This window comes from Physeter macrocephalus, chromosome 20, assembly GCF_002837175.3.
Source record: "Physeter macrocephalus isolate SW-GA chromosome 20, ASM283717v5, whole genome shotgun sequence".
NCBI lineage: Eukaryota > Metazoa > Chordata > Mammalia > Artiodactyla > Physeteridae > Physeter > Physeter macrocephalus.
The window spans coordinates 22,169,418-22,185,063 of record NC_041233.1 but is presented as its reverse complement, the minus strand read 5'-3'; the positions used below and the strand labels follow the sequence as shown (position 1 = coordinate 22,185,063).

At 38.5% G+C, this 15,646-nt stretch overlaps 1 protein-coding gene across 1 annotated transcript in view; it reads left to right on the top strand.

Annotated features, from left to right (window-relative positions):
• The window catches only part of PPA1 (inorganic pyrophosphatase 1), a 38,024-nt gene that overhangs the window by 20,420 nt on the left and 1,958 nt on the right, over nucleotides 1–15,646 (top strand). The window contains exons 6-9 of the mRNA XM_024132109.3: nucleotides 4,703–4,829; nucleotides 9,884–10,011; nucleotides 10,287–10,372; nucleotides 15,213–15,282. Coding sequence (XP_023987877.1) covers nucleotides 4,703–4,829; nucleotides 9,884–10,011; nucleotides 10,287–10,372; nucleotides 15,213–15,282 — 411 coding nt within the window. The remainder of the gene's footprint in view (nucleotides 1–4,702; nucleotides 4,830–9,883; nucleotides 10,012–10,286; nucleotides 10,373–15,212; nucleotides 15,283–15,646) is intronic.

The following is a 15,646-nucleotide window of genomic DNA, read 5'->3' as shown; positions in this document are numbered from 1 at the left end:
ATGGTTTCCTTTGCTGTGCAAAAGCTTTTAAGTTTCATTAGGTCCCATTTATTTTTGTTTTTATTTCCATTTCTCTAGGAGGTGGGTCAAAAAGGATCTTGCTGTGATTTATGTCATAGAGTGTTCTGCCTATGTTTTCGTCTAAGAGTTTTATAGTATCTGGCCTTACATTTAGGTCCTTAATCCATTTTGAGTTTATTTTTGTGTATGGTGTTAGGGAGTGTTCTAATTTCATTCTTTTACATGTAGCTGTCCGGTTTTCCCAGCACCACTTATTGAAGAGGTTGTCTTTTCTCTATTGTATATTCTTGCCTCCTTTATCAAAGATAAGGTGACCATATGTGCATGGGTTTTTCTCAGGGCTTTCTATCCTGTTCCACTGATCTATATTTCTGTTTTTGTGCCAGTACCATACTGTCTTGATTACTGTAGCTTTGTAGTATAGTCTGAAGTCAGGGAGCCTGATTCCTCCAGCTCCGTTTTTCTTTCTCAAGATTGTTTTGGCTATTCGGGGTCTTTTGTGTTTCCATACGAATTGTGAAATTTTTTGTTCTAGTTCTGTGAAAAATGCCAGTGGTAGTTTGATAGGGATGGCATTGAGTCTGTAGATTGCTTTGGGTAGTATAATCATTTTCACAATGTTGATTCTTCCAGTCCAGGAACATGGTCTATCTCTCCATCTGTTTGTATCATCTTTCATTTCTTTCATCAGTGTCTTATAGTTTTCTGCATACAGTTCGTTTGTCTCCTTAGGTAGGTTTAGTCCTAGGTATTTTATCCTTTTTGTTGCAGTGGTAAATGGGAGTGTTTCCTTAATTTCTCTTTCAGATTTTTCATCATTAGTGTACAGGAATGCCAGAGATTTCTGTGCATTAATTTTGTATCCTGCTACTTTACCAAATACATTGATTAGCTCTAGTAGTTTTCTGGTAGCATCTTTAGGATTCAAGAATCCTTGCATTCCTGGGGTAAACCCCACTTGATCATGGTGTATGATCCTTTTAATGTGCTGCTGGATTCTTTTTGCTAGTATTTTGTTGAGGATTTTTGCATCTATATTCATCAGTGATACTGGCCTGTAGTTTTCTATTTTTGTAACATCTTTGTCTGGTTTTGGTATCAGAGTGATGGTGGCCTCAAGAATGAGTTTGGGAGTATTCCACCCTCTGCTATATTTTGGAAGAGCTTGAGAAGTATAGGTGTTAGCTCTTCTCTAGATGTTTGATAGAATTCGCCTGTGAAGCCATCTGGTCCTGGGCTTTTGTTTGTTGGAAGATTTTTTTTTTTTTTTTTTTTTTTGCCGTATGCGGGCCTCTCACTGTTGTGGCCTCTCCTGCTGCGGAGCACAGGCTCTGGATGCGCAGGCTCAGCGGCCGTGGGTCACAGGCCCAGCCGCTCTGCGGCACGTGAGATCTTCCCGAACCGGGGCACGAACCCGCGTCCCCTGCATCGGCAGGCGGACTCCCAACCACTGCGCCACCAGGGAAGCCCTGGAAGATTTTTAATCACAGTTTCAATTTCAGTGCTGTGATTGGTCTGTTAGTATTTTCTGTTTCTTCCTAGTTCAGTCTTGGAAGGTTGTGCTTTTCTAAGAATTTGTCCATTTCTTCCAGGTTGTCCATTTTATTGGTATATAGTTGCTTGTAGTAATCTCTCATGATCTTTTGTATTTCTGCAGTGTCAGTTGTTACTTCTCCTTTTTCATTTCTAATTCTGTTGATTTGAGTCTTCTCCCTTTTTTTCTTGATGAGTCTGGCTAATGGTTTATCAATTTTGTTTATCTTCTCAAAGAACCAGCTTTTAGTTTTATTGATCTTTGCTATCGTTTCCTTCATTTCTTTTTCATTTATTTCTGATCTGATCTTTATGATTTCTTTTCTTCTGCTAAATTTGGGGTTTTTTTTTTCTTCTTTCTCTAATTGCTTTAGGTGCAAAGTTAGGTTGTTTATTCGAGATGTTTCCTGTTTCTTAAGGTAGGATTGTATTGCTATAAACTTCCCTCTTAGAACTGCTTTTGCTGCATTGCATAGGTTTTAGGTCATCGTGTTTTCATTGTCATTTGTTTCTAGGTGTTTTTTTATGTCCTCTTTGATTTCTTCAGTGATTTCTTGGTTATTTAGTAGCATATTGTTTAGCTTCCATGTGTTTGTATTTTTTACAGTTTTTTTCCTGTAACTGATATCTAGTCTCATAGCATTGTGGTCGGAAAAGGTACTTGATACATTTTCAATTTTCTTAAATTTAAAGGCTTGATTTGTAACCCAAGATATGATCTATCCTGGAGAATCTTCCATGAACACTTGAGAAGAAAGTGTATCCATTGTTATATACTCTTGGTGTGATCCCTTGATCATTATATAGTATCCTTCTTCATCTCTTGTAATAGTCTTTATTTTAAAGTCTGTTTTGTCTGATATGAGAATTGCTCCTCCAGCTTCCTTTTGATTTCCATTTGCATGGAATATCTTTTTCCATCCCCTCACTTTCAGTCTGTGTGTGTCCCTAGGTCTGAAATGGGTCTCTTGCAGACAGCATATATACGGGTCTTGTTTTTGTATCCATTCAGCCAGTCTATGTCTTTTGGTTGGAGCATTTAAACCATTTACATTTAAGGTAATTATCCATATGTATGTTCCTATTTCCATTTTCTTAATTCTTTTGGGTTTGTTATTGTAGGTCTTTTCCTTCTCTTGTGTTTCCTGCCTAGAGAAGTTCCTTTAGCATTTGTTCTAAAGCTGGTTTGGTAGTGCTGAATTCTCTTAGCTTTTGCTTGTCTGTAAAGGTTTTAATTTCTCCGTCAAATCTGGTTGAGATCCTTGCTGGGTAGAGTAATGTTGATTGTAGGTTTTTCCCTTTCATCACTTTAAATGTGTCCTGCCACTCCCTTCTGGCTTGCAGAGTTTCTGCTGAAAGATTAGCTGTTAACCTTATGGGAATTTCTTTGTATGTTATTTGTAGCTTTTCCCTTGCTGCTTTTTTAAAAATAAATTTATTTTTCGGGGGCTGTGTTGGGCCTTCGTTGCTGTGCGTGGCCTTTCTCTAGTTGCGGTGAGCGGGGGCTACTCTTTGTTGCGGTGCGCGGGCTTCTCATTGTGGTGGCTTTTCTTGTTGCAGAGCGTGGGCTCTAGGCACACCGACTTCAGTAGCTTGGCTCGAAGGCTTTAGAGCACAGGCTCAGTAGTTTTGGTGCACGGGCTTAGTTGCTCTGCAGCATGTGAGATCCTCCCAGACCAGGGCTCGAACCTGTGTCTCCTGCATTGGCACGCAGATTCTTAACCACTACACCACCAGAGAAGCCCTCCCTTGCTGCTTTTAATATTTTTTCTCTGTATTTAATTTTTGATAGTTTGATTAATATGTGTCTTGGTGTGTTTCTCCTTGGATTTATCCTGTATGGGACTCTCTGTGCTTCCTGAACTTGATTGACTATCTCCTTTCCCATATTAGGGAAATTTTCAACTATAATCTCTTCAAATATTTTCTCAGTCCCTTTCTTTTTCTCTTCTTCTTCTGGGACCCCTATAATTCAAATGTTGGTGCATTTAATGTTGTCCCAGAGGTCTCTGAAACTGTCCTCAATTCTTTTCATTCTTTTTTTCTTTACTCTGCGGTAGTTATTTCCACTATTTTATCTTCCAGGTCACTTATTTGTTCTTCTGCCTCCGTTATTCTGCTATTGACTCCTTCTAGAGAATTTTTAATTTCATTTATTGTGTTATTTGTCATTGTTTGTTTGCTCTTTGGTTCTTCTAGGTCCTTGTTAAACATTTCTTGTATTTTCTCCATTCTGTTTCCAAGATTTTGGATCATCTTTACTATCATTACTCTGAATTCTTTTTCAGGTAGACTGCCTATTTCCTCTTCATTTGTTGGTCTGGTTCGTTTTTACCTTGCTCCTTCATCTGCTGCGTATTTCTCTGTCTTCTCATTTTGCTTAACTTACGGTGTTTGGGGTCTCCTTTTCACAGGCTGCATGTTCATATTTCCCATTATTTTTGGTGTCTGCGCCCAGTGGGTAAGGTTGGTTCAGTGGCTTGTGTAGGCTTCCTGGTCGGGGGGACTGGTGCCTGTGTTCTGGTGGATGAGGCTGGATCTTGTCTTTCTGGTGGGCAGGAACGCATCCGGTGGTGTGTTTTGGGGTGTCTGTGAACTTAGTATGATTTTAGACAGCCTCTCTGCTAATGGGTGGGGTTGTCTTCCTGTCTTGCTGGTTGTTTGTCATGGTGTGTCCAGCACTGGAGCTTGCTGGTCATTGAGTGGATCTGGGTCTTAGCTTTGAGACAGAGATCTTTGGGAGAGCTCTCGTTGATTGATATTACGTGGGGCCAGGAGGTCTCTGGTGGTCCGATGTCCTGAACTCGGCTCTCCCACCTCAGAGGCTCAGGCCTGACACCTGGCTGGAGCACCAAGACCCTTTTGGGAAGTCTGAGGTCTTCTGCCAGCATTCAGTCAGTGTTCTGTAGGAGTTGTTCCACATGTAGATGTATTTTTGATGTATTTGTGGAGTGGAAGGTGGATCTCCACATCTTACTCCTCCTCCATCTTGAAGGTCCCTCCTAGCTTTTTAAAAATTGCTTAAAGGAACAATCTTAAGTTTGCAGAAATTTGGCGTCTTCCTCATTTCCTATTATCCACCAAGTAAAACTTTTCTTCCAAAGTTTCATTCTGTAGTATTGACCTGGCTGTGGATTTTGACTTTCAGGTATGTGCAAGAGGGGAAATAATCAGGGTGAAAGTTCTGGGCATACTGGCTATGATCGATGAAGGGGAAACCGACTGGAAAGTCATTGCCATTAATGTGGATGATCCTGATGCAGCCAATTATAATGGTAAGAAATATCTGTAGGGTCTGAAGTCTTTATACCTAAATCTTACCCAGCACCAAACTTAACCTGTAATGACAGTTGTTAAGCCCATGCCTTCAAACTGTTAAAGAATGGAGGAGCAAAACATTTGACAAAGCATTGTTATTTCTACTACTGAACTTCTGTGGTTAACTAAGTAAACTTTCTCCTTCATTCCAGGAAAGAAAATTTCTGGTAGTTTGTATTTCCTGTTTTCTTCTTTCCTTCCCCACATGCTAACACTTAGTTGCTCTATTTATTTATTTTTAAAAATTTGAAAACTGAGATATAATCCACATGCCATAAAATTCACCATTTTAAAGTGTGCAGTTCTGTGGTTTTTGATACATACACTAGTCTGTTAACCATCACCACTATCTAATTCCAGAACATTTTCACCACTCTGACAGGAAGCCCCATATCCATTAGCAGTCACCCCCTATCCCCACATTGCTCAGTCCCTGACAACTACCAGTCTATTGTCTGTCTTTATGGATTTGCCTATTCTGAAAATTTCACATAAATGGGGTCACATGATATCCGGCTTCTTTCAGTTAGCATACTGATTTCAAGGTTCATCCACATTGTAACGTGTATCAGTACTTCATTCCCTTTTTTTTTGGTGCTAAAATTAAGATAACATAAAATTCACCATTTGAACTATTTTAAAGTGTACAATTCAGTGGCATTTAGTACATTCACAGTGTTATGCAACTCACCACTTATCTCATTCTAGAACATTTACATCACCCCAAAGAGAAACTCTGTACCTTTAAGTAGTCATTCCCTGTTCCCTCCTCCTCCCAGGACCCGACAACCACTAATCTGCTTTCTGTGTCTATGAATTTGCCTATTCTGGATATTTCATATACCTGGAATTGTAAAATATGTGGCCTTTTTGTGTCAGGTTTCTTTTACTTAGCATAAGGTTTTCTAGGTTCATCCATGTTGTAGCATGTAATAGTACTCATTTTTTTAATGGCTAAGTTATATTCTATTATATAGATATATATCACATTTTGTTTATCCATTCATCTGTTGATGGACATTTGGGTTGTTTTTGGCTATTAGGAATAATGCAGCTGCTGTGAACATTCCAGTACAAGTTTTTGTGTGGATGTGTGTTTTTAATCCTCTTAGGTGTATATACCTAGGAGTGGAGTTCCTGAGTCATACGGTAACTCTTATGTTTAGCCTCTTGAGGAACTGCCAAACGTTTTTCCAAAATGGCTTCACCATCTTACAGTCCTGTCAGCAGTGCATAAGGTTCCGATTTTTCTACTTCTTTGCCAGCACTAGTTGTTATTTAAATCTTTTTAAATTATAACCCTTCTAGTGGGATGTGTCTTTTTATTTTTGAGATATAAGAGTACTTATATGTTTTGGATACTAAACCTTTATCACATATATGATTTGTCTGTATTTTCTTCCATTTTGTGGATTTGTCCTTTCATTTTCTTAATGGTATCCTTTGAAGCACGCAGGTTTTTCGTTTTGATGTAGTTTATTTTTTTATTGCTTGTGCTTTTGGTATCATTAAGAAACCATTGCCTAATCCAGGGTCACAAAGATTTAGTTATGTTTCCTTCTAAGAATTTTATAAATATAGCTCTTATTTCTTTCTGCTGTTTTACAGAGTACGATCGCATATATATTTAAATATATGCAAATTTATATGTAAACTCATTTAAAAAGGACTCAACACCAACCTTTAATAGTACAATGGGAAGAAAGATGAAAAGAGTCTGACTTTTTGTTTCAGATACTTCTGTATTGACTAAATTTTGTACAATGAGAATGCATTCCTACATTTAGCTCTGATTCTAAATGTAGGAATGTGTGTCCATTTTCAGATGTGCTATTTACACAAGAGTGTACATGCTAAATAGCGTGCTTTGGCCACAGTTAATGAAGCCACGCCATCATTACATCAGCACAATTTTCTGGGTGTCATTTCCCTGCAGTAGAGGTTATTAGGACCCTAAAATTTTCTCTGGGGGGCTTGCCCCATGATGCAAGCAGTATGCAGCTTTCCTTAAATGTCAACCTAAGGCAATGTCCATCATCAGTTATAACTGGAAGAGTATTAGGTAGAACTAAGAGTAGAACTCTTGACAAGCCACAACTTTGGGAGGGATACACACAGAGCCATGGAAGAGAATGGCCTACCCAGTAAAGCAACCAAGTTGGCCATGTTGATCCCCTTTGTTATTGTGGGCCCACGACGGCCAGTAACCCTTCTGCCTCAGTTGTGGGCATCAGGAAATTGAGCATTTTATGCTCATGGTTGCGGGCTGGTTAGAGGCTGAACCCAGGGAACAGCACAGAATTGGTGCTGTCTTTGGTAGGATCTTTTTTTTTTTTAATTTATTTTATTCTGAAATTCAGTGACTTTTGGAGGGGTTATTTTTATATTTTAATCCTAGGGGTTTTTTTGTGGTTTTTTTTTGCCGTGTGGTTTGTGGGATCTTAGTTCCCTTACCAGGAGGTGAACCTGGGCCCTTGGCAATGAAAGCACGGAGTCCTAACCACTGGACTGCCAGGGAAGTCCTTGTCTTTGGTAGCATCTTGATGTGGCATCAGGAGGCAGTTCAGGGAGCTCTGCAGACCACTGGCTTTATCTGTACGTGTATAATGTACAACTGGAGGAACAAAAATTGACTGAGTTCTTTTCTCCTACTTTTTTCCTCTGGGTCTGGTGTTCACAGTTCCCTAGTCAGGATCCAGCATACCTTTCAATACCTGGTTCACAGTCAGTGAGTTAATCAACTGTTATATTTTTCCTTGCTGCAATGTAATACAAAAATATGTTTGATCTTTGTCTCCAGTTCCTGGCAAGGAACTCCTAAAACACTTGGACTTTCCTGAGTGACGAGTGTCTTTTTTATTTATAATGAGCCCCTTTCATCACCCCTGAGTTTATGCTAATAAGGTGACTTATGGTGGGGCCCCTAGCTAGCCTCAGACCAGTTCAGTCAACAGAAAAACTGAATGATTAGAGGGTGGGAACCTCCAGCCCCAACCACTGACCTCTGGAATCGGGAGGGGAGGCTCCATAAAAAGTCTGGAGTCACGAGATGTAGAGCACTTGTAAGTTGGTGAACACACTGAATTGCTGGGAGGGTGGCACGCCTCCCCACCGGAGGGCATGGAAACTATGCACCCCGCATACCGTGCCCTATGCATCTCCTCCATTGGACTGTTCCTGAGTTGTATCCTTTATACTAAACCAGTAAACATAGCACAGTGTTTTCCTGAGTTTTTGTGAGTCTTTCTAGAAAATTATCAAACCTGAGGAGAGAGTTGTAGGGAAGTCTGATTTATAGCTGTTGGTCAGAAGTATGGGTGGCCTGGGACTTGAGACCAGCATCTGAAGTGGGATCAGTCTTGAGGGACTGAACCCTCTGACTGTGGGACCTGATGTAACTCCAGTTAGATAGTGTCATTATAGAACTGAATTGTCGGGCACCTAGTTGGTATTCCTAAGGAATAGAACTGGATGGAAAATTTGTTGGAAGATACCCTACACTTGTATTTTGGATTTCTGGATTTTCAAACTATTTCTGTATCAGGTGATATGTTTTATATGAATTCTAAGTTCCTTGAAATTTTTCTGTGTTTGAACATTTCCCAGTTCACTTTGTAACCTTCCCATACTTTTAGTGGTACCCTGATAATAAAATGCATGGTATTCTTTAACTATGTAGATTATAAACTGGGCTTAAGCAAAGTTATTTTATAGAAATATAAATAAGCTGTTGTTGAATGTATTCCTCCTTCCAATTACAATTTTCCTGATGGATTTTTTTTTTTTTTGCACATGTATCTAATATTTGTTTGCATGGAGAAGCAGTTCAGTCATTTAAACTTGAGTTTGATGACATTGAGGCTAGGCACTGTTAATGGCTGTACAGAAACTTTAAAAAGTTTTTTACACAGGACACTTTTTTTTGTTGGTGAGAACTAAAGTATTGTGATACTGAATGCCTATACTGTAGAGTGAGAAAAGCCTATTCACATTTAATATGTAACCTATCAATGAATATGTGTAATGCATTTTTCTTGTCTTTTTGTATGTAATTGGGGTGTGATCCTTGAATACAGCCTCAAACTGTCTTTTGGTATCTTCTGTCTCTTAGAAGTTATGTACACCTGCCAAACTATTCTCATTATGTAGCTGCCAGTTATTTCTCCCTTCTCTTATCTAATAGGAGTCACTGTGGTACTGATACTGATTGTTCTCTTAGTATACTTAATGTCAGAGCTATTTTAAGACACTAGATGGGGCTTCCCTGGTGGCGCAGTGGTTGAGAGTCCGCCTGCCGATGCAGGGGACGCGGGTTTGTGCCCCGGTCTGGGAAGATCCCACATGCCGCGGAGCGGCTGGGCCCGTGAGCCATGGCCGCTGAGCCTGCGCGTCCGGAGCCTGTGCTCCGCAACGGGAGAGGCCACAACAGTGAGAGGCCCGCGTACCACAAAAAAAAAAAAAAAAGACTAGATGATTTCCTTTTATTTATTTATTTAATTTAGTTTTGGCTGCGTTGGGTCTTAGTTGCTTTGCGGGCTTTCTCTAGTTGAGGTGAGCGGGGGCTACTCTTCACTGCAGTGCCCAGGCTTCTCACTGTGGTGGCTTCTCTTGTGGAGCATGGGCTCTAGGCGCGCAGGCTTCAGTAGTTGTGGTGCAAGGGCTCAGTAGTTGTAGCTCAAGGGCTCTAGGGCGCAGGCTCAGTAGTTGTGGCGCATGGGCTTAGTTGCTCTGCGGCATGTGGGATTTTCCCAGAACAGGGCTCAAACCTGTGTCCCCTGCATTGGCAGGTGGATTCTTAACCACTGCGCCATCAGGGAAGCCCCGATGATTTCCTTTTAATGTGTGTATGTGTTCTCTTCTCAACAAGGTGTTAGCTCTAACATTGTCTTGAAAGTTTTTGATAATCCATCCTGTAGCTCTTTCAAAGTAAGCACTTGATATTTTTATTGAATGCATAAATAATTACAAACATATCTTGCAATCTGAGAAGAGAATCTTATTCTCTTCTTAGATATTAATGATGTCAAGCGGCTGAAACCTGGCTACCTGGAAGCTACTGTGGACTGGTTTAGAAGGTACAAGGTTCCTGATGGAAAACCTGAGAACCAGTTTGCTTTCAACGCAGAATTTAAAGATAAGGTAATGTGTCACTCAGAACTATAGCTTTAGGCCTATTTGTATTGAGACTTATAATTTAACCATATTGTTACCATCTAAAGACAATATGATCCTAAAACAGATGTCTAAAGACACACGACAGGCTTGATGTTGATTTATTCATTTAAATGTTTTCTTCCATTTTTGATACAAAGAAGTGATTCAAAAGAGACAAAGTTATCAGGCTTTGGGAAAATATTGAGAATAAGAAAAGAACACGTTTCTATTATTCTAATGCATATCTCTTCAAATTATAGGACTTTGCAATTGATATTATTAAAAGCACTCATGACTATTGGAGAGCATTAGTGACTAAGAAAACTGATGGAAAAGGAATCAGTTGGTAAGCATTAACTCTTTTCTGCATGTTTAACACACAAAGCAGACTAGCTTACTCCAGAGGTTTTAATTACCTTAACATACTCCACCGTTACATTCACTTAGGGAAAGAGACTGGTTTTGTCAGTGCTTAAGTCGGTAGGAAGTGTAGACTGAAAGAAAAACCACACAACGGAAAGGTTGTGAGTTAAGTTTTTTCTTTTTTTTTTTTTTTTTTTTTGCGGTACGCGGGCCTCTCACTGTTGTGGCCTCTCCCGTTGCGGAGCACAGGCTCCGGACGCGCAGGCTCAGCAGCCATGGCTCACTGGCCCAGCCGCTCCGCGGCATATGGGATCTTCCCGGACCGGGGCACGAACCCGTGTCCCCTGCATCGGCAGGCGGATTCTCAACCATTGCGCCACCAGGGAAGCCCGTGAGTTAAGTTTTATTCGAGGACTGCAGCCCGGAAGACAGCCTCTTAGATAGCTCTGAAGAACTGCTCCGGAGAGATAAGGGAGGAGCCAGGATATATATGAACTTTTTTGCCGGGAAAACATGCAGTCAAGCATAAAAAGATTACTGCTATTCATAAAGAAGAGACATCTCAAGTTAATGATTTTAGTGTTTTTCTATATATGGGAAGAGGCAAGAATCTGGGGTCATGTGAAACTTTTTCTTAGAAATTCATGTTAACTATCTAGGGGCCAATATACCCAAATGTCTCCTGGTTTTCTCCATCCTGAATTCCCCTCAGGGCTCACTGTCCGTGGGTGACTGTAGTGGCTAATGGCTTGATCCTTGTAGAACTGGAATGGCAGGCAACATTTTTTTTCTTTACAGAAGGTAACTATGTAAACAACTGAAAAATGCCACAAGATACTCTCTGAATAAGTACAAACTAAAACTATAAAGGGCACAGTGAGATCAGAGCTTTGTAAGGCTAATCGGGAAAACCTGCCTAGCATCAGGGTGCTCAGAATGGGATGGGTATAATCAGGTTGAGTTCAAGGGTTGGTATTCTCTGATGTGAATATGTAAGGTTCATTACAACTAAACCAGTATCTACTATGCACACTGAATTAACTACTACTAATAATAATAGCTAATATAATTGAGCAGTTAATATTTGCCAAGCCTGCAACACAGATGCAGGGAGATTAAACTTAACCAAAGTCATACCACAGTAAGTGTTTTGGAGTTAGGACTCGCATCCAAGTCTGTCTGGCCCCAGATCATTTTTAGTACAGTACTTCCTCTTTTAAAGATTATAAGAGAATGCCCACCATTACCACTTAACTAGTGTTGTTCTGGAAATACTAGTTGATGAAGTAAATAAGAGAAAGAAGATGCAGGAATATTGGAAAAGGGGGAGCAAATTGTTGCAGATGATATGATTGTGTACCCAGAAAACCCTAGAAAAAAGAACTCAGCAAGGTGAATGATTACAAAATGAGTATATATGTACATTGCTAGCTTTCTGTATGAAGTGTAACAGAAACTATAATGGAGTAAAAGATCTCATGTAGAATAGTATTTAAAAACAAAACACAGTATAAATAAGAAACCTGAAGGACCCAGCGGAAGAAAAGTTTGACTCTATTGAGAAATATAAAAGATATTAAATAGAAAGGTATAATATATATTCATGAATAACATTCAGTTTCATCTAGAAAAAATCTGCATCTCAGAATAATGAGGGAAATTCTGAAAGAAGTAAGGGTAGTGGTGGTGAGGAAGAGTGTTAATTATTTTGGTACTGTTTAGTAATATTATTTTACTAAGAATTTGGTACTGAAGAAGAAAGTCAAATTATTCAGTTCTATTAGAGTTTGATAGACCTAAAGTAGATCTAAAGATGTATGGGAATTCACTTTATAATAAAGAAGGTATTTTAAATGAGTGGTTTGGACCAACTGTCTGTTTAGGAAGAAAATAAGACTAGATCTCTATCTTGCTCCTTGCATTCCTTACGCCAGATATAAACACTGGCAACCACCCTCATGGCTGTGGCCGTTTCAGTTTGGAAAGGTGCTGTAACCAGGCAGGTGCTCCACGAGTGCCCTGTGCACGCAACCCAGCACCAGTGTTCTTACCTCCAGCTACTTTATATCCACACGTTAACTGGGTGCTGGCTGCAAACTAGGGTTTGTAACCCTAGTCTTACATCAGTATTTAATTCCAGACAGATAAACTGTAATGTGAGAAAATTCTAGAAAAAGCATAGGTGAATTTATTCATTAGCTTATAGTAGGGAAGACCTTTCCAAACAAGACAAACTCAAAATCCATAAAAGAAAGATTTACTTGTGGTATTATTTTTTTTATGTATCAGGAGACAATTTTTCCCAGTTTCTGCTTAAACAACACATGACAGAGGGCTAAATTCCTTAATTTATAAATAGCTTATTCAAATTGATAAGAAAAAGAATAATTCAATAGAAGGAGAGAAACAGATAAAAAAAATTTACATATAAGATGTACAGTCTCATTTTATAATTTTTTTAAAAAATTCTTTCAGGATTTGTTTATTTCATTAGTAGTGGAATTAGTTTCTTTTTTTTTTTTTTTTGGCCGCGTTGGGTCTTTGTTGCTGTGCGTGGGCTTTCTCTAGTTGTGGTGAGCGGGGGCTACTGTTCGTTGCGGTGCGCAGATTTCTCATTGCGGTGGCTTCTCTTCTTGCAGAGCATGGGCTCTAGGCATGCGGGCTTCAGCAGTTGCAGCACGCAGGCTCAGTAGGTGCAGCACGTGGGCTCTAGAGTGCAGGCTCAGTAGTTGTGGCGCATGGGCTTAGTTGCTCCGCAGCATGTGGGATCTTCCCAGACCAGAGATTGAACCTGTGTCCGCTGCATTGGCAGGTGGATTCTTAACCATTGTGCCACCATGGAAGTCCTCATTTTATAATTTAAAATGCAGCTCAGAAAGATAGTGTTATCCCCCAGTAGATTTGCAAAATTTTTAAAAATTAAATGATAGCCGGATGGCAAGAATATCTATATCTATATCTATCTATCTATCTAATCTATCTATCTATGTATATGGTTGGTGAGAGTTTAAATGGGTACAACCTTTGTGAAAGGCAATTTGACAGTATTCAGCCCAGAATTTTAAATGCATGTATTTCTTTGTAGAACCACTACTAGGAATGTATCCTATAGATATAGTCCCAAAAGATTTATGTATAAGGATGTTCATTGAAGTGTCATTTACAATAGCAAAAAGTTAGAAATAACCAAAATGTAATGGTTAAGCACATCCATATAATAGAACAGTATATGTCACAGTAAAAAAAAAAAAGTTATCTCTATGTTGATAAGGAAAGATGACTAAAATATATTAAGTGAGAAAAGCAAAGTCCATAGTAGTATATTTAGTATGATCCCATTTATGCAAGGTGTGAGATACACACACACACACACCCCAGCATCTGTTTATATTTAAATTTTTTTTTCTGGAGGGAAACAAGAGCTATAGATAATGATTGCCTTTGGAGACAACCATTTGGAGATGGGAGGGAGAGAGGCTTTCAATTTGTGACTTTCTGAATTTTCTAACTATATATGTGTATTACTTTTTTAAATAAATGTCAGTTTATCTGGGTAGTAAGATTTTTTTCTGATTATGAGAAAATCCTAATGTAAAAATAATTCTCAGGAATCTTCTGTTCTGTAAGTCAGGATAATGTCCTGTAAAATGCAAACATTGTCTCTCCACAAACATAAGAAAAACTGAGCACACTTACACACATTTGTGTGAAAATGTACAATCATGAGACTTTGCTTTTAATAACTTCTCTATTTTGTGGTGTCCTATTATTTCTATGGAAATGGGCTTAATGCATGTTAAGTGGCAGGTAACTGAAGATATTTCTTTTTCATTTTAATAGAATATTTCTGATCATACCCATGTTATAATAATACACAATAATTTAATAGATAGGAAATTTTGAACTATAGTTAACCAAAAAAAGTTTTTAAAAAATCATTTTAATCACAGTTTTTCCATAGATACTCTTATTAACATTTAGAGTTTTTTCTTTTTACAGTCCTTTGTGTATAAGTATAATATTTTCAAAAATAATTAGGATCATATTGTATATACAATTTATGGCTTAAAAAAGTTAACACTATAAGCATTTCTCATGTCATTAAGAATATAATCCTTTTATACTATATAACATTCCATCTGTATAATATTCCATCTCATGGATAAATCATTTTTAGTCATCCCTGTTGTTGGACATTTTGGTTACTTCCAAGTATTCACTCTTACCAATAGTGAAATCATGTATGTTGAACATCTTTGTACATCATAGTTTAAATCTCTGAGTTCTGAGATGTGGAATTTATCTATCAAAGATTATGTGCTTTTTAAAAGGTTTTAGACACCTTTTTTGTTTTTTTTTATTTTTTTCTCTTACTTTTTCTTTTATTATTTTGTTGTGGACACGTTTTACCAGATTATTTTTCAGGAATATTGAACCAGGTGTTACTCCTGCCAGGAGTGTCTATCTCAGATGTCAACACTGATAGAAACCGGATTTTTTTGTTTTTTTCATTTTATCTAATTAGGAAAGATATGTTTGTCATTTTCATTTGCATCTTAGCTCTTTCATTGAGAATTACACTGCATTCAGTCACATACTTTAAAATCTGAACTTGTTAAGGGATTTGAGTAAAATTGACCACAAGAATAGCCATATATTAAATAATTAGAATATTTAATATAGGTGAGAAAGCTTTCAACTAAGCCAGACTTGAATCTCATCTGGCCTACCACCTTCAACTTGTTATTTTTAACAAGAGAGAGTTTTAATAAGAGAGAAGTTTTTGTTACTGTGACTCATGACAACTTTCCTTTGTTCAACAGCATGAATACCACAGTGTTTGAGAGCCCCTTCCAGTGTGATCCTGATGCTGCCAAAGCCATTGTGGATGCTGTAAGTAAAGGTTTCCTTGAAAAAGAACACGCCTGGTGGCCAAAAAATATGGTGTTGAATGGTGAGGGAAAGTACCTTCAATAAATATTTGAGGATGTCCTGTACACATATTACAATGTGAGATCTTGAAATTACAAACCATAAATACAAGTAGACATTTGACTGAGGGAAAACCTGAGGAGGGTCCTAGCCAACACTATATTGGGCAGATAACAAAGTAGGACAATTTGTAAAAATCAAAATGACTCCAGAATGTTCTAAGTAACCCAAGTGCCTGGGTATTTATCATAAGCCATTTTTCACAGAAGTACCAAGGGGAACTTATTTGACTTGGTCATAGCAAGGAATGAGAAAGTTACCAAAT